The sequence below is a fragment of the Malus domestica genome, chromosome 07 (genome assembly GCF_042453785.1).
Source record: "Malus domestica chromosome 07, GDT2T_hap1".
Classification (NCBI taxonomy): Eukaryota; Viridiplantae; Streptophyta; class Magnoliopsida; order Rosales; family Rosaceae; genus Malus; species Malus domestica.
In genome coordinates, this window is record NC_091667.1 from 34,485,607 (window position 1) to 34,509,076 (window position 23,470).

The following is a 23,470-nucleotide window of genomic DNA, read 5'->3' on the forward strand; positions in this document are numbered from 1 at the left end:
TGTTGAATAATGTGAAAGTCCGACATCGGCCATCTTGATTACAAAATAACTGCAACTCGTTTTAAATGGTTATACTCATTGTATGAGGGCCAGTATGATTGGTAGTGAGCCACACCCCCATATTTTTTATATATTCCTTAACATTTTGTTTGGAAGAGAAAATTCAAAATTATTAAAGAATTTTAAAATATTCAAAAATAAAACAATGAAATTTTATTTTTTTAATTTATGAATTTTCTTATTAAGTTAATATAAAAAAAACTGAATTTAAGTACGAACTTTTTTATATTTAAATTCTCACTTATGAAAATTTGAAAATAACATCTATTTTATATATAATTTAAACTTCAGAATTGAAAACTCGAAATTCCAATTAAACAAAAAATAAAATAAAATAAAAAATAAATTAAGGTCCAACAAAAAACTCAAACTCCCGCACAAATCTAAATAAAAATTGGTCCGAATGTGACTCCAGTAATTATTAAAAGCCTGCCTCAACTAAACCCACACACGAACCAATTAATTAATTATAATCCCATAGTTACCACTACTAATTAAACTGTCTTCCAATTAACCCAAATCCATGCTTAATTAATTAAGCTTAATTAACTAGTTTTCAGCGACCAGAAAACCCTTGTCCTGCTCCAGCTTCTCCATCGTCGGAGCCTCCAAGCTAATCTCCACATCGATGCTCCTCCCGCCACTCTTCCCCTGGTACAAATACACCATCCCGTCGAACCGGTTGTTCGACCCGCTTCTCACCCCCTCGGGTTTTCCCCACCCGAAATCTACCTCATAGACCTGGAACCTCGGCGAGCTCCCCATCGCCACGCAGTTCACTCCCGCGTCCTTGAACTCGAAAATCTTCGGCGAGATCTCCCACTCCGTGTTCCTCTGATCGATCGCTTTCGCGTTGTGCCCCTCAATCTCCTTTTGGATCATCGATGCGCCGAACTCCGGCGGGTTCGCCGACAGCAATCCGGCGGCCGTGACGGTGAACACGGCCTGGATTAGGTTCCCGAAGTAGGCGTCGGGCATGGGCGGGTCGACCCGTTTGCGGCAGTCAGCGAAGACGGTGAACACCGTGTAGTCATTGGGTTTTAGTTGGCGGGCTTGGGTGACGTGGCGCCAGATGTGGACGGAGAGAGACTGGAATGTGGAGAACGGTTTTGAGCCGTCGGATGGTGGGTTTGCATTGACCGTTGACTTGATCTTGTCGATTGCTGCTTCAGAGAATTTGAAGACTCTCTCTCTCAGGTTCGGGTCCTTTTTGCCGTTGGCGGGAACGTCGCCGTTTGATGGTGGCGGGGAGTGATCGAGCTTCACGCGCCTGTTTCGGGCCTGGGTCCGGTCCAGAAATGGTTTGGTCGAGATGGATTTGGATCCGTTGCAGATCTCGGCCCATGAGCTCATGAAGTGCCACGTGGAGGTCCCGTCTAGGATTGCATGGTTGAAGGCGCACCCTATCGCCAGTCCATCTTTCAGCTTGGTCAACTGCCAAACCAATGAGAAAAAAGAAAAATTAATCATCGTAAATAGTAATTAAAAATCAGCCAACAAGTGCAATTCTTTTTTGGAGGAAAAAATATAGAGAGTTTTAACAAAAAGCTCACGGTACTGTTTATTTTAACGAAAAATCATATTTTTATACTAAAAAATCAAACATGCTACTATTCATTTTACCCTTTATTTTGTCCTTATCGTTAAAACTCAAAGTTTTCAAACATTTTTCATTAGTTTTCCTAAAAATATATGTAATGTTATGAAAATCGAGCTCGTGTCAAGGTAACAAATAACGAACACATTGTTCTTACTAATTGATTAATTCTAAACAATTATAACAATTGGATGCTTATTCATCTACAGGCAAGAGACTATAACTCGAATTTCAAAAAAATGGGCGGACACATTGACATAATCAACCGCCTAACCTAGATAATAGTTTTTTTGCCTCAATAACTGCAAGTATGGAAAGTTGTTTCATTCATATGCGGGACTATCCTTGCTTGGATCCTTTAAGGGGCAATAAAAACCGTACCAAGACACAATATAATATGATGGGATTGCTACATTATGCTTGGAAAATTTTCTTTTCAAGTTGTCTCTAATTATATTATGACATGTAATATTCTGTCACTTATTCAGAACATACTAAAAACCTCTTATGATTTTAGATGAGTGAACATTTATTTATCTCTCAAAGAAATCAGATATTAAATCGAGACTAACTTTGAAATGAATAAATTTCATGATGCCACATAAAGTAACATGTAAATTTTTATGTCAAATAATAAATTTTATTAGATTAGCAATTTCACATGTAATTAGATTTAAGTATTTTTCATGTAGCTTAATTAGTATTAATTAATTAATTACCTGCACTGCTAGGAGTGGCCTGTGAAGGCCCTCCAAGTTCAAGACCCCATTGTAGGGTATGAAGTCCTTCAAAGCACTGGTGCCTTCCTCAACTGCCAGATCAGCTATACTGATCTCCTCCGCCGCCGCCTCGGCCACCTCCACACCCTCCATCTCATCCCCATACTCAACCCTAAACACTCCCTCGTCGTCCTTCCCGAGCTTCCCCGCCAGCTGGTAAAACTCCCCCAGAACCACCTCCAAACCCTCCTTCAGTTTCTTCACCCTTTCCTCGAACTCACCCCCCTTGTAAAAAAGGAGCTTTTGGTTGTAGTAAAAAGCCAGGTAGGGTAGGTCAAATGTGACTAGTTGACATTTTTGGCTGCCTATCTTCTTGTTGGGCTTCACATGTGTTTTTCCGGTGACTTTCACCTTCGATATATCCGCCATTGTTGGTGGTGATGGGAGGAGAAGAATCTAACAAGGGAGGAGGACAAGGTGGAGATGTTTGAAGATAGAAGAGTGTGTGAGTGGATTGATGAGATTTAGGAGATACTTATAACCTAGTTGCTTGATGTAGTTGGGGTGCAATTATGGGTGTCACCGTCGTTCAATGTTGCGACCCATAAATGTTTCACTCTTTTAATCCCCCCAGTCGGTGAATTATGCAGTGGGGGTAGACTGAGCAGTCGAAAGTGGGGTGTGTATTTAACCATGGTAGGGAGAAAAATTATTTAGGTCAAATTGAGTAAATCATATGATGCGGTTATTGACAATTATTAGTGTTGATTAACGTATTTAAATATGTTGATGACACATTACTTAGTTTGCAAATTTGGTCTAAAAAAATGATTTTCATAGCATTACTTTTTAATTGTATATTAATCAATATAATCAGGCAACACGTAAAACTTGTTTAGAGGAAAACGTTAATATCAAGATGAATTACCTCGAAGTTAATTTTGACAAAATCATACGTGAATATTATTCAAATACACATAGGAAAATTTAGGGTTTGTGCTAAGTCTTGTTGGATGAATTCATATAAGGTTGGCAGTTGTACGTGAGAGTTCTTAAGTTTGAATATCGTAAGTAGTGAATTCGACACCCATTTATTCTTCAGTCTATTATTTTATCCACACACACACACAAAGGTTTCAAATAACAATACCACCACAATATCTTTATGGTCTATACTTTATTGTCATGGTAAATTACTTGAAATGAGATAAGTAACTAATGGGAACGCGATACTTGATGATCTAATACATGCATGGTTGCTTATGTATAAAATGAACCACGTATCCTCTTGCATACTCATTCATGTTTAGTAAACGTAGTCTAATTTCCTAGATTCTTTGTATGATTCCCTAATAATTATTTCGTACCCAAGTCAATGACAAGGGACTACTACAACCTGTAAAATTAGTTGAAAATGTTTATGGAAGATGACTCCTTAGGCCATCTTCAATCGAATGGTTCAGAGTGTTAGATAGTCGAAAATAACCCAAAAATCGTCTTCAACCAAGGGCCAGGTCAAAGGGCTCATGGGCCCCACTGGACAAAAAAGGGCCAAAGGGGCAACCGGCTGGCTCAACCTAGCCAGCCTCAGGCGGGGGCATATGCTGACATCATATTTGATTTTTATTTTTTTTTTACAGTTTTTTTTTTTTTACAATTTTTTTTTTTAATTTAAAAATTCTATTTTTTCCCTATAACTTCCTAAGTCATTAAATAACATTAAGTAACATGAAACAACATTAAACAATATTAAATATTAAACAACATTAAATAGCATTAAGTAACATGAAACAACATTAAACAATATTAAACAACATTAAATAACATTAAGTAACATTAAACAATATAAACAAAATTTAACAACATGAAAATTATTGACAATCCATAACATAAAAATATTGAGGTAATTTAATTCAAGTAACCACAGTAATTCAATTAAAATAATAAATTATTTTTGGCACTATTACCCTTTGGCTTTCGGTTGGAGATGATATTTTTTTTTTCACAGGGCTATGTTTGGCCTATGGCTTTCTGGCCCATCGGTTGGAGATGGTAAAAAATATGACCATACATTATTCATTAAAATATTAATTTATTGGAGAGTCAAAGGACTAAAACAAGCCCTCTGGCCCTCTTTCGATTGGAGATGGCCTCATGTACCATTTTAGGCTCTTTGTTACTAACTTAGACCAACCCATACGCAAAAAAGGTATATGAAACCACTAAGAAGTCTTTCATAAATTTGTTGGGGATTGTTGAGATAGATCCAACAATAAAATATGACTATTAATTTGCAACACCTCTATTAGAGCCGTAACTAGTGCAGCCTAGTTTTTGGGAGTTTTTCAGTGTGTCGGGACACTCACTTTGTTGGAAGAAAAAAAATCTAATTGATTGTATTATTTTTCTAGAACAAGTACGATATTTATTGATTAATGAAATAACACGTACAAAGGATGACAAGATACATAAAATGAGTCTCGATAAAAACCTTACCGGGAATTTCTAATTAATCGTATTATTAAACTTAGTATATTGGGTCAACTTCCCATAGACTAAAAATTTTCCGCTAGTTATTATAGTTGTGTGACTAATTATTAATGAATTGTGACAAATTAACCAAGTTATGAACTAAGTTGGGTGGATAGTCGATTTTTTGCAAGGGTAGGAGGAGAATGTACCTCGCGCAGAGTTTTACTTCTTGTGTGATTAAAGTGAGGTGTGAAATAGGCACGCTGTAAATATATATATCAAGTGATGTAATAACACGTAAGTTTATTAATACGTGTTAATTAATAACAAAAATCACAAAGAAATCATACACAAAATGAGTGCAGCAGATTTACGTTCAGTGAAATGGAATCAGAAGCTAGGTCAAAGTCTTCATTTACCACACTGTGCATTATAATTAAATCAGAGTCCGAAGCGATCCCAAATCCCAATGAAATTTCAATAAGATGATTAGTATTTTTATTTTTATTTCTGGGAAATTACCGCGTTAAGATCAAGTAGTTCACTTCACACTTAGAAATCAGGTTGATGAAGACATGTGCCAGGAATTTATGTTAGGGAGGAGGGTGGTGTTAGTTGGCATTGAATGACCGCCAGCCAGTTCTGCCCACTCTATTTCAAGAGGAACATAAACGTACCATAATGATAAAAAGGGTCATTTTATGTTGACTTGAAGTCGGTATATCCTTTTTATCACATGATTATGGATCATATGACAGAAGTAATCGAGAGAATGAGTTATATTTCCGAATGTATGACGGAATCTCTCTACTTAACACTGAATATATTTTGATGCCAGTATTTATTGGTTTCTAATGGTCTTCAAACTTGAAAATGACTATGCATGACACCGAGTCAAGACAATAATTTCGAGATGCCGTGCGGTTGCGGGCAAATTAAGGTGTCGATATTTCCAACTATATCAAAAACATTAAGGTCTAAAATATTGATGATATCGGAAATATCGGTAGTTCAAAAACATGGAAATTTCAATGGAAATATCGGGATATTATCGATATCGATAAAAATTGAATAAAAACCACGGAAATTGTAAGAAAAACTTGGAAATTTTTATTGAAACTTTGCATGATGTTTATTTAGTCAATTATCTATTAGTTTATCACAAAAAATTGGAAGGAAATGCATTGCATGATGGATTTAACTGATTTAAGTTAATTATATAGCGAGCTGGCAAACATTGTGAGTATAGAAAATATGTAGTAATTAATGAAAGAAGTTTAAACACACCATAATCATTTATATATAATGAATTAGTACAATATTTTACATTTTATACATTGCAGGGTAAGATACATAAGTGACTTAGTACCACATAGAGTTCCTATCAGGGTCTAAAATATCGATGATATCGGAAATATCGGTAGTTCAAAACACGAAAATTACGATGGAAATATCGAGATAATATCGATATTTTAGACCTTAATCAAAACCATCATCGTCAATGTAAAATATTTTGACAAATTTTTATCTTTAAAGTACAAGTTTATTTTCCTTATTTTATGTCACATGTACGGCAAATTCTTCCACAAATAACATAATTCATATGATTTACGAACACTGATGCACCGTATAATCCACATTGGTGAGTTTGTCTACAAAACAAAAGGTAATTTAGCCAAAATGGTCTCTGATAACTCTTTATTTTGGTTTTTGATATTTGAAATCGATAAAAGTGGTTTATGAGTTTGTCCAATTTCAATCATTTTAGTTATTCCGTGAAAATCTTTGTTAAATTTAAATAGACCTAAATGACAAAGACCCTCAATTTAATAAACAATTGGCTAAAATAATTTGACAAAAATTGAGGGTATATTTATCATTTTGATCCTTATTTAACAAAGATTTTTTACGGAATGAATAAAATGATTGACAATAGACAAACTTAGGAACCATTTCTATCGATTTCAAATCTCAAAAACCAAACTTAAGAGTTATGCTAATCGAAACCATTTTTGCTAAAAAGCTTAAAACAAAATAAACTAGAGAAGCAAAACAATTATTGAGTTTTTATTTTTATAATGTATCATGGGTCAGAGTGATTTGACCCGGATCCAGAATCTCCTTCACCACGAGATTTCTAGCTCTGTTAATGGTCATGAAACACAAATACAAATGCTCCTCTAGCTCATCAAGCTGCTGCCTAAAGCTACAGTCATTTTTCTTCAGCTGGCGCGCCAGTTCTCCTCCGGCTTGGCTCCAATCCTCCTCCCCACGCTCCACCCAAAACTTGACCATGCGACGCATGTGCTCAAGCTCATCGTTTAGGCGAGCCACGAGTCGGCTCACGGTCTCCAAATCCCTGTTTAGTATGTAAGTCCCTTTCGTGGCGGCATCGAGCTGAGATGTCATCTTAATCAGCCTCTTCGGCGAAGCCAAGTCAAGCGAAGCTGCTATAAAAGCCGGCATTGCCACAACTAGCGCAATAGCATGCGTGACAACTATTACGCTCAACGAAGCTGTTAACGCAACTAAGAAAATGGTTGAGCCAACTCGAAGCTTTTTTACGAGTTGGAGCTTGGCTCGAGCCTTGTCCCGAGTTGATTCAAGTCGTTTCAGCAAGTTGGAGCATCCGGCTTGAGTGGCTTGGATGCGAATTAGAGATAAAATCGGGGTGAATCTGATTAGACGGATTAGTGTTTTGGGAGCAGAATGGTCATTTAAGGATTGTAAGGTGGATTTGATGGACTGATATTTGACACGTGTACGATTGATGTCATTTAGTAGGAGGCCACATAGGATGGAAGCATCGGCGGTTTGGGTGAAATAGTCAGATAAAAGTACGTGGTTGATCGGGTGGTTGCAAATCAACGATAAGATCCGAGTAACCATGGGTTGATCCGGATCCAATAGATGTTCCGCGAAGAGCCGATAGGATGGGAGCCGAGCTGCGGTCGTCGACTCCATCGACTTGCACGTCGGTTTGGTGGATTCACTATTGGATAATGCAACGACACGTGTCCAGAAGTCAAGGTACGATTCGGTGCGGAAAGCATTAGCATATTCTTCTGTAACATCCACTCCCATTGTAGCAGTTGATGTAGTGGGCGTAGATCCTGCATCAAAATAGTAGTTATATCAGAAATTCAGCCCAACTCAATAATGATTGTGATAAGATTACAAATCCAACGTGTTATAAGAACTTCAAAATGGTAATTTGTGTTTGAGGTGCTAATAACAATTTTCGAGAAGATTACCGGTAAATGGAATAAATTTTCGGATGCATGTACTTATTCTTTTCCCCATTCTGTCTCGTCAAATCTTGAATTTGAATGATGTAAAGTACGTAACGAGCATGTAACTCAATTGATCAACAGAATTTATCTTTGCACTCAAAGTCCTGTATTTGAACAAACCTCCCCAATAATGCTTGTATGAAAGATTGATGACCCGAAAGAAATAGATAAGGGATAGAGAAGAGAATAAGAAAGGATGAACCTGTGAGTGCAGAGATTGTAATTTGCAAGCGTCAGTAGAAAATGATTTGAAGGAAAGGGAAAAGAGGAAGGAGGGGATTTTATATTTGGGTTTGTTCTTGCTTGTAAGAAACAAAGGGTGATACGGAATATGTGTAGAATTTCAATCCAGGCCTTGTAGTGCACGTGAAGGCTCATAAGAATTGTTTAGAAGCTTGGCAACAACAACAACAAGGTGTAAATTTTTTTTCCAATCCTCACTCAAAATTACGTTACAACGATCAGGAACGCACCTAGACCTTAACCTTCAATTACACTTGAGAAAACAAAATTCATCCAGATAGTAGAATTTCTTCTGTAAATTTCACTGCTTTTCGTTTTCTTCTCAAATTTTATGGTAAATTACATAAAACTATCTTAGCTATTAGGTCAGTTATAGTTACACACCTTATTTTTTAAAAATTTCAATGTCATACCTCATCTACTAATTTTTTACAATTTCATACATTCAGTCAATTTTCTATCAATTCTTCTGTTAAAGTGACGTGGGGTCGAGAAGGGATCCACTCTTCTATTAAAAAATTAATAAAATATTAAAAAACTTAAAAAAAAAAAATCATTTAATAGTTTTTTTATTACATATCCCCACAGCCTTTTCCCCCTACCGTCCTCCCCAAAACTAAACCCAGACCCTACCCCATTTCCCCCGATCTTGTCCTTCACCCCCACCGCCGCCGCCCCCCGTCTTCCCCAAACCCAAAACCACCCAGATCCCACGCCATCGCTTGACTCCCTCCCTCCCGCCCTCCCCGTCTTCCCCCAACCCAAAACCAACCAGATCCCACGCCATCGTTCGACTCTCTCTCTCCCACCCTCCTCATATCGTTCGACGATCTGAAACCGTCGTCGTCCCAACAATCCCACCCCCCATTATTCCCAGAACCACTCCCCTCCTTGTTGCCGCCGGCCTCCATCTTCTTCATTCCTCCCCTGCTCGTTGCCGCAAGTCACGGAGCCGTCGAGATGCTGCCATTTTTTTCCTGCGATTGCAGGTCCCAAAGCCGTGCCCTCGAGATTGCAGGTCCCGTCTGTGATTGGAAAAATTAAAATCGAAAATAAAAAAAATAAAAAAAAGAAAAGAAAATAATTGGGGAATGAATTGAGATGGGGAGGTGGGAGGAATGTGGGGAGGAATTAATTGTGCGGCAGTAGGGTGGTGAACGACAGGAGCGGGGAAGAAGGTGGGGTAGGGTCTGGGTTTAGTTTTGGGGAACACGGGAGGGGCAAAAGGGTGAGGGGATATGTAAAAAAATATTAAATGAATTTTTTTTTTAGTTTTTTAATATATTTTTTAAATTTTTTAATAGAAAAGTGGGTCCCGTCTCATGCTACATCACTATTTAACGAAAGAATTGACAGAAAACTGACGGAATGTATGAAATTGTAAAAAATTGGTAGATGAGATATGATATTGAAATTTTTTAAAGATGAAGTATGAAACTGTGATTGACCCAATAATTGAGGTAGTTTTATGTAATTTATCCCAAATTTATTAAGCCAACTTGTAGACATTTTTTTTCACAATGATAGTTTATTATACCTATTATTTGAAACTTTCAACTAATCAATTAAAGTACTTAAATACGATAAACTCAAATTCTGTAACTATAGTGATTTTTTTCCCATGCACAAAGCTTCAATGGGGGCAATGCTCCTGATGGGCCTTAACGACCTCCGTCCTTACCAACAATGCAGAATTTTCTTTCAGTCTTTACTTAAATTATTTGGTATGGATGTGAGTTTTTTGTTTTCTTCTTTTAATGGATATGAAAATACGTACTTAAGACATATTTCATCATTTTGAATATATCATTAAATTAATAGCTAATTGATATGAGTTAAAAATGATTGATTTGGTCGGTGCAAAAATTGCAACCTGATGCCATGGTGAACCAATCATAGGTGATGGAGAAAGGAGGTGGCCAAATATTGGTATATTGTTTTTCATGTTTTAAAAAATTATTTTTCATATTGTACAAAAAAAGGGACAGAAAAAAAGAAGGGAATTCCAATCTGATGCCCTATTTGAGCGTGTTGAGTGGACGTCAAACAGAATGGGCTTATACGACATACCTGAATAAAACATCGTCCAATCGTATGACACTCTAATATTACTGTGACACAAAATATATCTTGTTTTCTAATACAAGCAACCTCCGTGTATAACCAGTACATATCTATTAGAGAATGTATCAGAGCGGTTTGGTTCACATAAGTTATACCATTTACACTTGTAATAAGAAAAAAAACTTAAATTGATATGCACTCGTGCAAAGTAACGAGTCTCTCTATATCAAGAACACAATTAGACTTTACAGATGGACCCATTACTTACGAGAATAGTCTAATGATCAGCTGCCCTACTGAATTTGCATCCTTGCAACACACAATTCTGACCACAAGCAACAGCACATTATTGATCCGATTAGGGGTGAACGCAAATTGGTTTGATTTGGTTTGACACCAAGAAAAAAACCGAACCAACTCTTATTCAACGGTTCGGTTCGGTTTATTTGGTTCAACACATAATAAATAAAAAAAGTTCAACGTTTCAAGAGTTTTTATCTTCCAACATCCATACATCTCATGCATTTCAATTTAATTGAAATATTAAGTTTTTCAGAACATAAAAAGTTAATCAAGTCAAATAGAACAAAATTTCAAATAAATAAAATCTCATAAAGCAAACAATTTATTAACTACAACTTCACATAAGCATAAAATACATATAAATCTTCTAATGGTTAATAAGGCATCTAAATAATCTAAAATAGACTGACATGTGTAAAATAAATAAATTAATAAATGAAGGGAATTGTTATTGACACTCTAAAAATCTCATTCTACACTCCAAACCTTTTATATTTGGAAAGAAAAATACACGTATGAGGAGTGTAGAATGAAATTTTTGAAATGTCAATAATACTTCTCTAAATGAAATGCATATAGTCAGTACGGTTTAGGTTTGATCGATTTCAAAAATATTAAAATCGAATCAACAATAATTCAGTTCAAATTTTGAATTGTTTGACTTTTTCTTTGATTAAAATCAACTGATCAATATGATTCGAATAGATTGGTTGAGTCATTTTGATGCACCGCATGCGCATTGCTTCAATATGATTCGATACATTTCTTTATCTTTCTGCCGCATGCGCATTGCTTCACATTCTGACGCTCAACTTATCCTATCACACGAGAGATTTTAGGTACATATGTGGTACATTACGTGTCATTATAAAAATAATGAGATACGTGTGTTAAAAAAGTTCATAATTTAAAAAATAAATTTTTTTATCATTTATATAAAAACACGTAACACCTCCCGTATTCCGATCACAATAAAAAATTTATCCAACCACACGATTCTCACATGCCTGTGAAAAAACGCACGCATACACTTTGTTGGTAACGTATGCGTTTTTGACTTGGACTACCATCATGTCCCATTCGATATAATATAAAGTCCATTCATTTTTCTCAATGCAAAAACAAAAATAAAATGCAAATTAATTAAAAAGCATGGCCTGCAAGCCACGCCACGACTAACAATTGGATATCAGAGACTTCATAGTATCTCAAGACCCTCTCGAAACATCGGAAAACAACAGAAACAACCTAGTAGTCATCGCCGTCGTACAGATCATCCTCCACTTTCTCAGCAGCGTCATCTGCAATTTTGTCCTCCATGTACTCAAAACCCTCCGCCAATGCCAGCCCACCCAGCACTCCCGCCACCGCTCCCACCGCCAGTCCTGTCCCCGTCCCCATCCCCCCAAACTTGCTCTTCTTCTTCTCTTCCTGTCCGTACGATCCCTGCCCATAACCCTGCCCCGGCTGCCCGTAACTCCCCTGTCCCGTCTGACCGTAAGGAGCCGGCTGACCGTACTGCGGCGGAGCAGCATTGTACCCGTTATACGGGTAACCAGACGGCGGAGCCGCCGGGTAGTAAGGATTGTATGGCGCCGGAGGAGCAGGTGCGCCGTAAGGTGCCCCGTAAGCCGGAGGAGGAGTCGGCAAATCCCGAGAGCCAGCTGGCGGTGGGACACCGTAAGGCGGAGCGTAGTAGGGATCCGCTACACGAGGGCGTGGCTTCCTAATAGTAACCTTAACGTCAACCTTCCCGTGGGGCCTACCGGATGGTCGCTTGAGATGGAGAGTGCGGCTGGCGCGCTCGTCGAAGCCCACGTCATCGAGGACCTCGCGGAGTTTGAGCCGGGCCGACCCGATCAGGGGCTTGGTGTCCGGGTCGGATCCGGCGTGGACTATGTCGACGTGGAGAGTGGTGTCGCCGTCGACGGGGCCGGGTAAGGGGATGGTGAGGGTCTCGTCCCAGTAGGGTGATGTGTCGCCTTCCTCGTCGACGCGGCTGGAGCATTTTCTCTTGGGGTCCACCCAAACGACGGCGTAGGGCCTGACGGCGCCGTTTCGCCAGTTCACGTTCTTAAGGTCGTGGGCGGAGGTCAGCTTCACTTGAACTTCGTGACCGGACGCCATTGGTCGGTGATGATCGAGTGGTTTTCTGAGTGGTTTGTGGGTTGCGTATGGGAAAATATGGGCGGGTCTGCTATATATAGTAAGAAATGGGGAGAGTATTTCAGAAGCGAGAGTACCGTACTGCCCTTGAGAATGGCAATCAGAGTGTTTGGTGGGAGGGTATTTTAGTAAAAGAAAAAATAAGGATAGATTAAGTAATTATCCGGGGAAGAATATAATTAAGCAAAGTAGATCTAGCTTAGGGACTAAGCATATGTGAGGGAGGAAAATGCCAACATTTGGCGGGAATATCTGAGGCAGTGTTGTTTGGATGCTCTAATTAAATGCCTTTGCTTGAAAGGAGTGAGGTTGGATACGGGACAAGTGTGAACACCAAATTGCAGGCGGAGGGAGTTTTGGCACGGCAGATCTCAACTCCAAGATTGGATTGGATGCCGTAGTTGAGATTTTAATCTTTTTCATAAATTCAGGTATTCAATCAGAATTTTAAGTGATTATCTGAAATTCAATGTGTATTCAATTAGGATTTTAAGATAGTTTACTAAAATTCTTAGAAATCCGAGTGTATTCAATTAGAATTTTATAGAAGTTTACAACATTTCAGGTGTATTCAATTATAATTTGAATTTAAAGAATTTGGAAAAGTTGAGGAATTAGAGGGAATTAGAGATTTTGTAGTATATTTTAAGCATTCACAAATCTCACTTCTTCTTATGAGATTTCAAGGGAATTGAATCAAAATTTTACATGGAGTCTTTACAAAGCAGTTAAACTCCATAAAAATCTGTCTTTACAAAGCAGTTAAACTCCATAAAAATTCATGAATTTATAAATCCATTAAAATCTCTCAAATTCCTAATTGAATACACCCCCCCTTAGGTTGTCTCCATTTGGAGGGCAGGAAACAAAAGAAAAACAAAACTCAAAATTTTTGGGTCGAATCATCGTCTCCAAGGAATGTATTTCTTTTAACAAACGATAATATCTATACTAAGGGGGTGGACGAATGGGTTAAGCCTCATAATATGCCAGTAATAATATGATCCAAATATGCTTTTGGTGAGAATCGAACCTCATACATTTTATTTATCAGTGAAGAAAAATACCATTATAATGTAGTACTAAGTGGCCCAAATAATGATTTTAAGAGTTGGAAAATAGGATTTTTGGTTTGGGGTGGGTATTTGGGTCTCCTATCCCATGGATAAGGTTTCTAGTGGGCCGACGGCTCCCCGCAGCAGTGCTACATCCTTTGAAACCAGGCCACGCAGGCCCCGCGCAACATGATCAAGTTGGCAAAGGAATCCTCTACGGGTAAGCACATAGCAAGCACTTTACCTACGGCCTAGATGCGCCACCGTTCAGATCCAGTGGCTCAAATTCAATTTTACCCACGCCTGAAGTTCAAATCCAGCGCCCAGATAAATCCTTGTTAAATCCAACGGCTCAAATTCAATTTATTTAATTTCAACAGAATATAAAATGTTTAACAAATTATAAAGTGTGGGGACGGGGGAGGGGGGTTTTAGCATATTTTTTTTATTTTACCCCCCCTCCCCCCGCGTAATTCTTCCTCTGCCATGCTGGGGCAGAGTAGCAGAGGAGATTATAGATCCTCACCGTTGGATGAAAAAACTACCTAACCTCATATATATAGGTCAATAGTTAAAACTACGGCTAAAAATGAGATTTTAGCCCCTTATGTTGAAGATAGCCTTACGTTGAGAATCTCGAGATGAAAAAGATAGCCTTATCTTTGCTCAGTTCAAACCAGTAGTCGTCCCACCCGAAAGAGAGAGTTTAAGTCAAATTAAATCTTGGGCCGAATAAAAAAGAATATCGAAAACTTGTTTGGCCCATGTTATAATTACCGCAGTTACCGCACAGTAATTACCAACATCAAAACCCTAAATCCTAAAACGCAAACATTATAAAGTGCCTGCAGCCTCCCTCGTAAACCCACTTCGCCTCTCTCACTCCCTCTGATAAACCCTAGCAACGCAGGGTACTTCCCTCAGCTCTCTCTACTCTCGCAGCGATGGCTCCTCCTCGAGGTAATTGAGAAAAATAAGCTTACCCCTCTTTGTAATCATCGTCTGTTTCTTTGTAAATTGTATGAAAGTATGCATTTTTATTTGGGTTTTCTGGTATCTGGATGTTTTGATTTCTTTTTCTTCTGTTCCTGCTGAAAATATTGTCGACTTTTGTTCTTGGGTTAATTTGCTATCGACAAAATCACATGAAATTTGGTTTATTTTCTATGCATGCTGCAAAGAGTGTTGATTTTTGCGTTTGGGTTACTTTGGTTTCGACCAAATTGATTAAAATTTCAGCTGTTTACCCTTATGTGTCGATTTTATGGGTACTTTGTGTTGTTTTTACTTTTCATGTTTAAGATTGTTACAAGATTTGGCAGAAGTCCTTATAAGTTGTTGGGTTTTGTTCAGGTCGTGGTGGTAGTGGTGGATTCAGGGGCGGTAGGGGTGACAGAGGTGGAAGAAGTGGGGGTAGGTCTGGTGGTGGTAGAGGGTTTGACAGAGGTGGTAGTGGCTTTAAATCCCGTGGGCGTAGTGATCGCGGACGTGGTGATCGCGGAAGAGGCCGTGGGAGAGGAGGAATGAAGGGTGGTAACAAAGTGGTGGTTGAGCCTCACAGACATGAAGGTGTTTTCATTGGTAAGGGTAAAGAAGATGCTCTTGTTACCAAGAATCTTGTTCCCGGTGAAGCTGTCTACAATGAGAAGAGGATTTCTGTTCAGGTGGGTTTCAATCATTTGCTAATTTTATTAAAATATCTGCTTTGAATCCGAATAAACCAAGATTTAAGCGATTTGTTCTTGCAAAATTATCTGTTTAATTGAAGTATCTAGACTAATTACTTGATCTTTATTTTTGTGGTATGTGAATATAATCGATGGTCACCTTAAAAGTGCATTTTCTTTCTTTCAGAATGAGGATGGAACAAAAGTTGAGTATAGGATTTGGAACCCTTTCCGTTCCAAGTTGGCTGCAGCCATTCTTGGTGGTGTTGATAATATATGGATTGTAAGTCTTGATTTCATGTATTCTTGCATTTTGTTTGATGTTCATCGTCTGTCCACAATCGTTTTTAAATCTTTTATAACCGTCTGTTTAATGTAGAAACCTGGTGCTAAAGTTCTCTACCTCGGGGCTGCTTCTGGAACTACAGTCTCTCATGTGTCTGACATTGTTGGCCCTGTAAGTGTTCTTTCTGATTCAGTTTCTTCAAGCTGTTTATATTTCTTCTCCGAGAATAGCTTCTTAGAACCACCTATTGTTTTTGTAGACTGGAGTTGTCTATGCAGTTGAGTTCTCTCATAGAAGTGGCAGAGACTTGGTAAATATGGCTAAGAAGCGCACAAATGTCATACCCATTATTGAAGATGCTAGACATCCAGCTAAATATCGGATGCTTGTTGGCATGGTTGATGTGATATTCTCTGATGTTGCACAACCTGATCAGGTTTGTTTTTTGCAATTCATGTTTTTGCTAGTAAAAGAACCTAATTTTTCAAGTCTTTTTCTTATGGGTTATGAAAAGATCAAGGATTTTCAAGGGGATTTGTTTTTACATTTAAAGATTAACTAGTTAACCTGACCTGTTTTGCTATAGAATTTTGCAATTAGCTGAGCTTGAAATTTTGTGTTAATTGAAAATCGCAAACTATTGGTGTTCATTTTTGTTAGCTTCTCATATTTTTTTCGCATATGATGAGATAATACTCGGATTCCCCTTCACGACATCATGGATGATGTGAACTCGAGTTTCTGATGCGTACTTTGTTCTGTATCACACTCTGCATTTCTTTTGCTCCATAAATTTTGTTAGTATTTGTTTATGCTTTTTCGTTCTTGCAAGTTCAAACATCTTTTGTTGTACTCGTTCTGATTTTTTGTTTTCATAAAACTTACATAGTTTGGTTTTTTTCCTTCTTTTGTCTGCTGTGTGGTTTTTCGTGATTGTATTTTTAGAAGTTTTATCCTTTGCAATATATTGAGCATGTGACGAACAACTCGGACAATTATGGGTGATGCAAAGACCGAGTTTCTGATGCTCCTACACTTCAATATTTGATTTTGTAGTTTTAGTATTTTATTTTTCCTAATGATTTCACCTCACGTCACCTCGCCAGCCCTTTCTCCCCTACTCTTTCATTATCTGGCGTTGCTGGTACCCTTAACACCAGTGTTTCTGACGGTGTTGGTGTATTTGACAGAAGTCCTTGAAGGCATGGCCGTACTTAGCCTTCAAATGTTAGTTGCTTCAGAATTATGTTCACTCGGTCTAATTATATAATGCAGGCTAGGATTGTTGCATTGAATGCATCATATTTTCTGAAAGCTGGAGGCCACTTCGTTATCTCAATCAAGGTTTGTTTCTCGAATTTTGCTAGACCGTATAAAACATGAGGAACCTTTTGCTTGGGAAATACCTTTCACTTCGGTTGGAAATTTTCCTTTTGCCGCACGCTTCTTTGTTTTATGAATAAAATCTTGTTTTCAGGCCAATTGCATTGATTCAACATCACCCGCGGAAGCAGTGTTCCAATCAGAGGTCAAGAAGCTTCAGGAAGAGCAGTTCAAGCCTGCGGAACAAGTCACTCTTGAACCTTTTGAGCGCGACCATGCTTGCGTGGTTGGTGGCTATCGTATGCCAAAGAAGTCGAAAGCTGGCAACGCCTAGACATTGTCCGGCTTCCCGTCCATGATCTGCTTTTATTGGGGAGGAGAAAAAGAACATTCAGTTTACAAAGTTTAAGAATGTAAACGTGACTCTGTCCTTCCTTTGTATATTTTCTGGTTGCTGGTTAGATTTGTCTTTCGATGTAGTAGTTCTGAACAGTTCAAACGTTGTAGAACGTTGTAGACATATATGTTTTTTTATATAATCGTTTTATTTCGTACCTGTGTAAGTAGGCGGATAGAAATTATTTCTATCCGCCGCCACCTAATGTTGCTTTGAGTGTATGTCAAAGCAAAGATTGCAACTGCAGGATTTTGCGCCATCGACACTTCGGTTGTTGCTCCGGCTGCATGCTTGTAAAGATACGGGCTACGCTTTCTCATCCTCCTCCTTGATGAACAAGCTCTTTACAAAAAGATTTTGGATGAAGAACAAACTCTTCAAAACCAAATTGATATTAACAGATAAAAGACAAACCAAATTATATATTTGAAATTCAACAGACTATCTTCATTTTGTGCGAATTCAAAAGACAAACCTACTCTAACAAAGCCGAAAAACAAAAATAACAGACAAAAACAAATTCATGTAAAAGTAAATTGAACTGAACCTATTTTAATCCTAACTCATTATTTCACTCTCCTGCACACTTAGCTTAAGGTGGTTACATTTTGATATTCACACTTAGCTTAAGGTGGTTACATTTTGATATTCGTAAGTCGACAGCCCTTTTATTTTTGTTTGATAAAAGTGAAGAGTGGTAGAATGTGAAACCTACACTCACAATCACAAGGGAAAAAAAAAGGAAAAAAAAAATGATAAGATAAGGAAATAAAATAACAAGAAAAAGAAATGTCAGAAGTGGGATTTGAACCCACGCCCTCGTTAGAGGACCAGAACTTGAGTCTGGCGCCTTAGACCACTCGGCCATCCTGACAATCTTGATAATTGGACTAAACAAAATTTATTTAATTAAGTTCTGTTTTTCTTTCAATCGAAAGAATTTTTAGACTAGCACAACTAAAATAAACCACAACATAACAAGTAAATAACCGTAGAAAAAAAAAAAAACCACCTCCGTATTTTTAAATAAGAGAAGAGTAAAAAAAATAGTGTGACTAAAATCAATCAGAACGAAACAAGTGATAATCGGAAGATTATTTTCTTCCAATTAAGCTCTTTCTTTTGGTCGAATTCTTCCAAGTAAGTTTTCGAAATGCTTTTTGTGCAAGTGTTTTGTTCCTTTTAATTTACTTATTTTATTGACCATATGTTCATAGAAGTCCTTTTCATGTAAGTCTTTTTCATTTATGGTCAGATTGGTTTTCGCAGTTGGGTTTATAGACTGAGAACCAATAAAACATTTCTCTAATTATCTTTTGGATTTTTCAGTAGGGTAATGTGTCCGTCGCTTTTTCCTCGTGTTCAAAATTGAAACCCTCTTCTTGTTTCAGAGCAGCTCAATACATCGCATTGTCAAAACAAGCTCTCAATTTCTTTAACTAGGCACTCGAAATACTTTCTTGTGAAAGTAACGTTCAGAACAACTTTTGTTTACCTCAATTTTGATACATTATTGACGACGGAAAGATAGAAAAACAGAACTTTTAAAATTTTATGGGAATTCAGATTAACCACTTGAACATTCAATTGATAGGTTAAAAAAATGAAAAATCTGTACCGATGGCAGGTAGTTTCCTGGCTAGAAAGTTTGAAAATTCTAACACAAAAAATTACAACTAAGCAGAGAGCTTAATTAGGAGATTTTATGCACTCGGTAGAAAACATGATTTCATACGCTAACAGCAGCTATCTCCTCGTCGCCGTAGTCTTGCCCAGCCCACTTCTTCATCCGGTCCGTTGTTTGTTCAACCTGCCACGAAAAGTTACGATTTAGCATAAGCGTTTGTGCAAGAAGTGTTGTTATTAGAAACACGTCAAACTTTGTATTAAGAATTCAGGTGCTTTTCTAAAAAAACACTTCTACAATCCAGAAGTGTTAGGGAAGCGCTTTTAAACCCTTACGAAAGCAGTCTCAAAACAAGCACTTGATAGAGAATTTAACTTACCTCCTTGTTCCAGTTGGTTCTGTAAAGTACAATCATAAGCAGCAAGGTTTGAAGAGCAGTCCCGCATATCATGCCTCCCCAAATTCCCTACAATGGTGAAGAAATTTTGGGACTATGATTGTCGAAGACATTCGAGGAAAGGAAAAAACCGAGCTAGCCAGGCATCGAATCATATAGTAGTGGAACTGAAACCAAAATGATTTACCTTCACTCCCCATTTTGCTACATAGCCAAGAAGGATACCGAGCGGGAGCCCGATAATGTAGTAACAACCCAAGTTTACATAAGCCACCAGTCCCTGCCATCCGCCTCCGATAGCAACACCTGAAGCATGAACCCAGAACAAAAAGTTACAAGGGGACGGGGTCAGAGATGGAGTGGAAGTTACGTGGTTATCAAACGAGTCCTAAGTAACTCGATTGTTACCTGAAATAACTGGTTGGACGCTATTGAGAAGCATAGTCACTCCGAGAAGAATTGCTAGATTGGAAACTGAATGTTGCAATTCCTCGTTGTTTGTGTACAGGACAGAAAAGTAGTCTTTGGTTATCAAGATCACAACCATGCAAACGATTCCGATGAGCAGAGACTGACCAACCGTCACGTAGACTGAATATTTAGCTGCTCTTGGACGTGCCAATCCAAGTTCGTTGGAGACCCGAACACTGAAAACGCGTGAGACACAAATTAAAATCAGGTCTAGAACATCTTTAACTAATGCCTCAAATTGTTTCTTGCGTTACAAGATTGCACATATGAATCTTGGGCACTTACCTTATAGCAGCATTGATTCCAATGAACAGCATTGCTTCCAAACCGTTGAAATTTAAGCTGAAACATCAATTGGTCGAGTAAACAAACTGAGTAAAGTATCGGAATTCGAGTACAGAAACGAACGAAAATCACTGTAAGAAAAAATGAGGGGGAGTTATGGCCTTACCAAATAGCGAGCGAGTCAATAGAAAGTACGGCATTACTAAGGTGGCCTGTAGCAAGGATAAGAGTCATCATATACCAAATCTCCAGGCAAAGCATCACGGCGGACTCAAGTGAAAGCCGGACAAACGCCCATATGTCTTTGAACGCCAACCACGAAAACCCTGTCCACCCTTCCTTGCACCATTTCATTATGTAAATATTTTGAGCAATCACAATTACCCAACCTGTGATGCCAAATGCAATGCCTGCACCATATATACCCCAATCGAACACGTAAATGAAGAGAGAAAGCATTCCAATTTGTACAAGAAGCGAGATAAATCCAATCCACGCAAGCACGAGAACTTTGCTTTGAGCCTGAAGGAACTTCTGGGCAGGGAAGTTGAAGGCAAGGGAGAACAACTGCGGTATGCAATATATGGTGAATGTTCCAGCAAGATTAGCCACGTCATCATCCTGCCCGAGAAGCTTCAAAATCGGGGCGGAGAAGATATAGATTGGCGTGAGGATAACACAGCTGGTGAACAGAATGATCCATGATCTTTGCATGTAAACGCCGAGCATGTTAACGTGTCCGGCTCCGAAAGCTTGGCCACAAAGCGTCTCTAACGCACTCCCCATGCCAAGCTACAAATTTTTGTACATAATATGCATTAGCTCCTTTAGTTGAATTTAATCATGCTGTGTGAACATATTTTCATTTTGCAATTACATTTGATGGATGACGAAGCTTTTTATCAGAGTACTGATTTTTACACCCTCGTTTTCTCGTTTTGCACTTCTGTTTTTGTTTGTGTCTCTCGAGCAGTAATAATAATAGTAAAAAACAAAAGTGGGCTTTTACCATTTTGTGCAAATTCATTTTGGGCTAACTACATTTACACACTTAAAGTTTGAAATGGTTTTCAAATGGACTATTATGAGGTTTCAATTTTTTGAAATGGTATCCCAAAGTTTTGTCATTTTATTAATTTACATATTTTGTCTATTTAAATCAATGTGGGAAAGGACGTAATTTTGACTTTTTACCTCTTTCTTTTCTTGTTTGAGGGAAATGAACAAGATTAACCCTTTAATTAAATTAAAATAGTAAATAATAATTTAATTAGATTTTATAATTATTTAGATATAAGCCATTGAATTAGATTTTTTTAAAGAAACTGATTTATCCAGTTCTGTGTCATATATCTTCCTCTCGATCTCAATATCACGCACACAATTTTCATCTTTTCCTAGATTTTCTCAAGTATGAAACAAAGTATGAAATATCCAAATTTAAACAAGAAACACTGATAAAATATATATAGATATTTGGTAAAAAAATAAAAAATATATATAGATATATCTGAATAACTTTGAGCAGTGGTACCTAACACTTAGAAAAGAAGAAAAGCAATGCAGAAGAATATAAAAGAAACAAAGTATGAAATATCCAAATTTAAACAAGATACACCGATAAAATATATATAGATATTTGGTAATATATATATATATATATATATATTAAATAACTTTGAGCAGTGGTACCTAACACTTAAGAAAAGAAGAAAAGCAATGCAAAAGAATATAAAAGCAAAAAATACAAAGTAAAATTAAACACAAAAAAACGCAAAGTTAGAAATCTGAATCAGAAACACTACAAATATAAATGTGAAAATATATATATATATATATATATATATATAATTTTTGAATAAAGATCTATACTTTAAGCAAGTGTTTAAAATATCCATGAAATTGTGAAAAATTAAGGATCTAAGTTCACTTATATTAGAAGGATATAGGAAAAACAATGAGTATTTACCAATATTTACCAATATTTACCGATTCATCACAAAAAATTTGCAAACTTTTGAATTTTTATAAGAAATTTCTCTCTAATTTCGACTAAATTTAAATGAGTTGATACACTCATCTCATTATATATTTTCATAATTTCCTTCGAATGCAACTAATATTAATATGTATCCAACGATATTTTCAGAAATTTACGTATTGATATTTTCACTCATATTTTAAACCATGCTTTAAACACATAAAAAGACGCGACTTCCATGTTTTGAAATGCGAAACAATGAATGCAGACGCGAGTTAGTCTGATTCCGTATCGGAATCCTACGTCTGAATTTGAATGTCCCTTCCCGTAAATTAAATCATTTAAAATCGAATACCGCATTTTAAAACTAATGAAATGTAAATGAAAGCTGAAAATTATGAAAGGAAATTACCATGAAGCCGAATGAGAAGGTGCAGATGACGGAGAGAGAGATGGAAACGGCGGAGAGCTGGAGGTTTCCGAGATGGCCGACAAACATGGTGGTAGCTGTGTTGTTGCCAAAGTTGCAGATGATAGTGAAGGCGATGGGCCCAGCAATTTTCCACAGCTTCTTGGTTTCATTCCACGCCACCGACCGGGCATCCCTGAAGTTCCTCACCGGCTCGTAGTCATGGAACTCGCCGCCGTTCACTGCGTGAAGCAGTGGCACTGGCGTCACCATTTGAGTCTGTAGTTGTTGCAGGGACACGTGTACGGACCCGACGAAACTGGAGGTCGCTGCCTACCGGAGAAGATGGTGGCTTTGGGTGTTTGGTTTGGTTTAGGTTTGGTAGTGGAAAATGGAAATGCAAAGTGTTGGGGTTTCTGCGTTACTTATATTGCTTTGCTGCATGCTCTTCATATTGCTTTGCTTTTACTTTTCAAAACAAACTTCCTTTGTGACAAAGAGTTCAAGGAGACTTGAAGAGTCTCATTCTCAGAGAATCTCGTTGGAATTTCACTTCTTGTTATCTTTACAAAATTACAAGTATGATATTTGGATTACTGTCAACAAATTGATAAATAACCACCAGATAAGGATACATACAATTATCCAGTAACTA

At 37.6% G+C, this 23,470-nt stretch overlaps 5 protein-coding genes and 3 non-coding genes across 8 annotated transcripts; 3 read left to right on the top strand and 5 right to left on the bottom strand.

Moving 5' to 3' along the window:
• Positions 1 to 373: 373 nt before the first annotated feature.
• On the bottom strand, positions 374 to 2,970 carry LOC139187472 (BAHD acyltransferase DCR-like). Its single transcript, XM_070825495.1, has 2 exons — positions 2,377 to 2,970; positions 374 to 1,494 (listed from the first exon to the last, which is right to left on the bottom strand). The coding sequence occupies exons 1-2, from the start codon at positions 2,803 to 2,805 to the stop codon at positions 610 to 612; spliced, it is 1,314 nt and encodes a 437-aa protein (XP_070681596.1). The 5' UTR covers positions 2,806 to 2,970; the 3' UTR covers positions 374 to 609.
• A 3,918-nt stretch (positions 2,971 to 6,888) lies between these two features.
• Positions 6,889 to 8,376, bottom strand: LOC114826174 (UPF0496 protein At3g49070). Its single transcript, XM_070824996.1, has 3 exons — positions 8,344 to 8,376; positions 8,103 to 8,245; positions 6,889 to 7,961 (listed from the first exon to the last, which is right to left on the bottom strand). Exons 2-3 carry the CDS (start codon positions 8,149 to 8,151, stop codon positions 6,922 to 6,924), a joined length of 1,089 nt encoding a protein of 362 aa, XP_070681097.1. The 5' UTR covers positions 8,152 to 8,245; positions 8,344 to 8,376; the 3' UTR covers positions 6,889 to 6,921.
• Positions 8,377 to 11,830: 3,454 nt separating this feature from the next.
• On the bottom strand, positions 11,831 to 13,470 carry LOC114826175 (protein SRC2 homolog). The gene has a single exon (XM_029106184.2). It carries the CDS (start codon positions 12,876 to 12,878, stop codon positions 12,000 to 12,002), a length of 879 nt encoding a protein of 292 aa, XP_028962017.1. The 5' UTR covers positions 12,879 to 13,470; the 3' UTR covers positions 11,831 to 11,999.
• A 1,269-nt stretch (positions 13,471 to 14,739) lies between these two features.
• On the top strand, positions 14,740 to 17,802 carry LOC103406558 (rRNA 2'-O-methyltransferase fibrillarin 2-like). Its single transcript, XM_029106185.2, has 7 exons — positions 14,740 to 14,932; positions 15,326 to 15,636; positions 15,827 to 15,922; positions 16,019 to 16,096; positions 16,185 to 16,361; positions 17,201 to 17,269; positions 17,403 to 17,802. The coding sequence occupies exons 1-7, from the start codon at positions 14,917 to 14,919 to the stop codon at positions 17,580 to 17,582; spliced, it is 927 nt and encodes a 308-aa protein (XP_028962018.1). The 5' UTR covers positions 14,740 to 14,916; the 3' UTR covers positions 17,583 to 17,802.
• Positions 16,601 to 16,674, top strand: LOC114826221 (small nucleolar RNA snoR60). Its single transcript, XR_003775140.1, has one exon. It is a non-coding gene; the product is annotated as a small nucleolar RNA snoR60 (small nucleolar RNA).
• On the top strand, positions 16,895 to 16,954 carry LOC114826222 (small nucleolar RNA snoR60). Its single transcript, XR_003775141.1, has one exon. It is a non-coding gene; the product is annotated as a small nucleolar RNA snoR60 (small nucleolar RNA).
• A 633-nt stretch (positions 17,803 to 18,435) lies between the features above and the next one.
• TRNAL-CAA (transfer RNA leucine (anticodon CAA)) lies at positions 18,436 to 18,519 on the bottom strand. The gene has a single exon. It is a non-coding gene; the product is annotated as a tRNA-Leu (tRNA).
• Positions 18,520 to 19,187: 668 nt separating this feature from the next.
• LOC114826176 (protein DETOXIFICATION 35-like) lies at positions 19,188 to 23,211 on the bottom strand. Its single transcript, XM_029106186.2, has 7 exons — positions 22,819 to 23,211; positions 20,592 to 21,217; positions 20,426 to 20,482; positions 20,078 to 20,316; positions 19,857 to 19,975; positions 19,652 to 19,738; positions 19,188 to 19,455 (listed from the first exon to the last, which is right to left on the bottom strand). Exons 1-7 carry the CDS (start codon positions 23,086 to 23,088, stop codon positions 19,375 to 19,377), a joined length of 1,479 nt encoding a protein of 492 aa, XP_028962019.1. The 5' UTR covers positions 23,089 to 23,211; the 3' UTR covers positions 19,188 to 19,374.
• Between the last annotated feature and the right edge of the window lie 259 nt (positions 23,212 to 23,470).

Bases quoted from the DNA above. Each gene is read 5' to 3' on its own strand.
- LOC114826176 (XM_029106186.2), bottom strand. From the start codon at position 23,088: ATGGTGACGCCAGTGCCACTGCTTCACGCAGTGAACGGCGGCGAGTTC. The intron at 20,483-20,591 runs GTAAGGCCATAA...TTGATGTTTCAG, and splicing joins ATTGACTCGCTCGCTATTTG to CTTAAATTTCAACGGTTTGG. The intron at 19,976-20,077 runs GTAACAATCGAG...TTCATGCTTCAG, and splicing joins CGTCCAACCAGTTATTTCAG to GTGTTGCTATCGGAGGCGGA.
- LOC114826175 (XM_029106184.2), bottom strand. From the start codon at position 12,878: ATGGCGTCCGGTCACGAAGTTCAAGTGAAGCTGACCTCCGCCCACGAC.
- LOC139187472 (XM_070825495.1), bottom strand. From the start codon at position 2,805: ATGGCGGATATATCGAAGGTGAAAGTCACCGGAAAAACACATGTGAAG. The intron at 1,495-2,376 runs GTAATTAATTAA...TTGGTTTGGCAG, and splicing joins GGCCACTCCTAGCAGTGCAG to TTGACCAAGCTGAAAGATGG.
- LOC114826174 (XM_070824996.1), bottom strand. From the start codon at position 8,151: ATGGGGAAAAGAATAAGTACATGCATCCGAAAATTTATTCCATTTACC. The intron at 7,962-8,102 runs GTAATCTTCTCG...ATTTTGATGCAG, and splicing joins AAAATTTATTCCATTTACCG to GATCTACGCCCACTACATCA.
- LOC103406558 (XM_029106185.2), top strand. The intron at 15,637-15,826 runs GTGGGTTTCAAT...TCTTTCTTTCAG, and splicing joins AGAAGAGGATTTCTGTTCAG to AATGAGGATGGAACAAAAGT. The intron at 15,923-16,018 runs GTAAGTCTTGAT...TGTTTAATGTAG, and splicing joins GTGTTGATAATATATGGATT to AAACCTGGTGCTAAAGTTCT.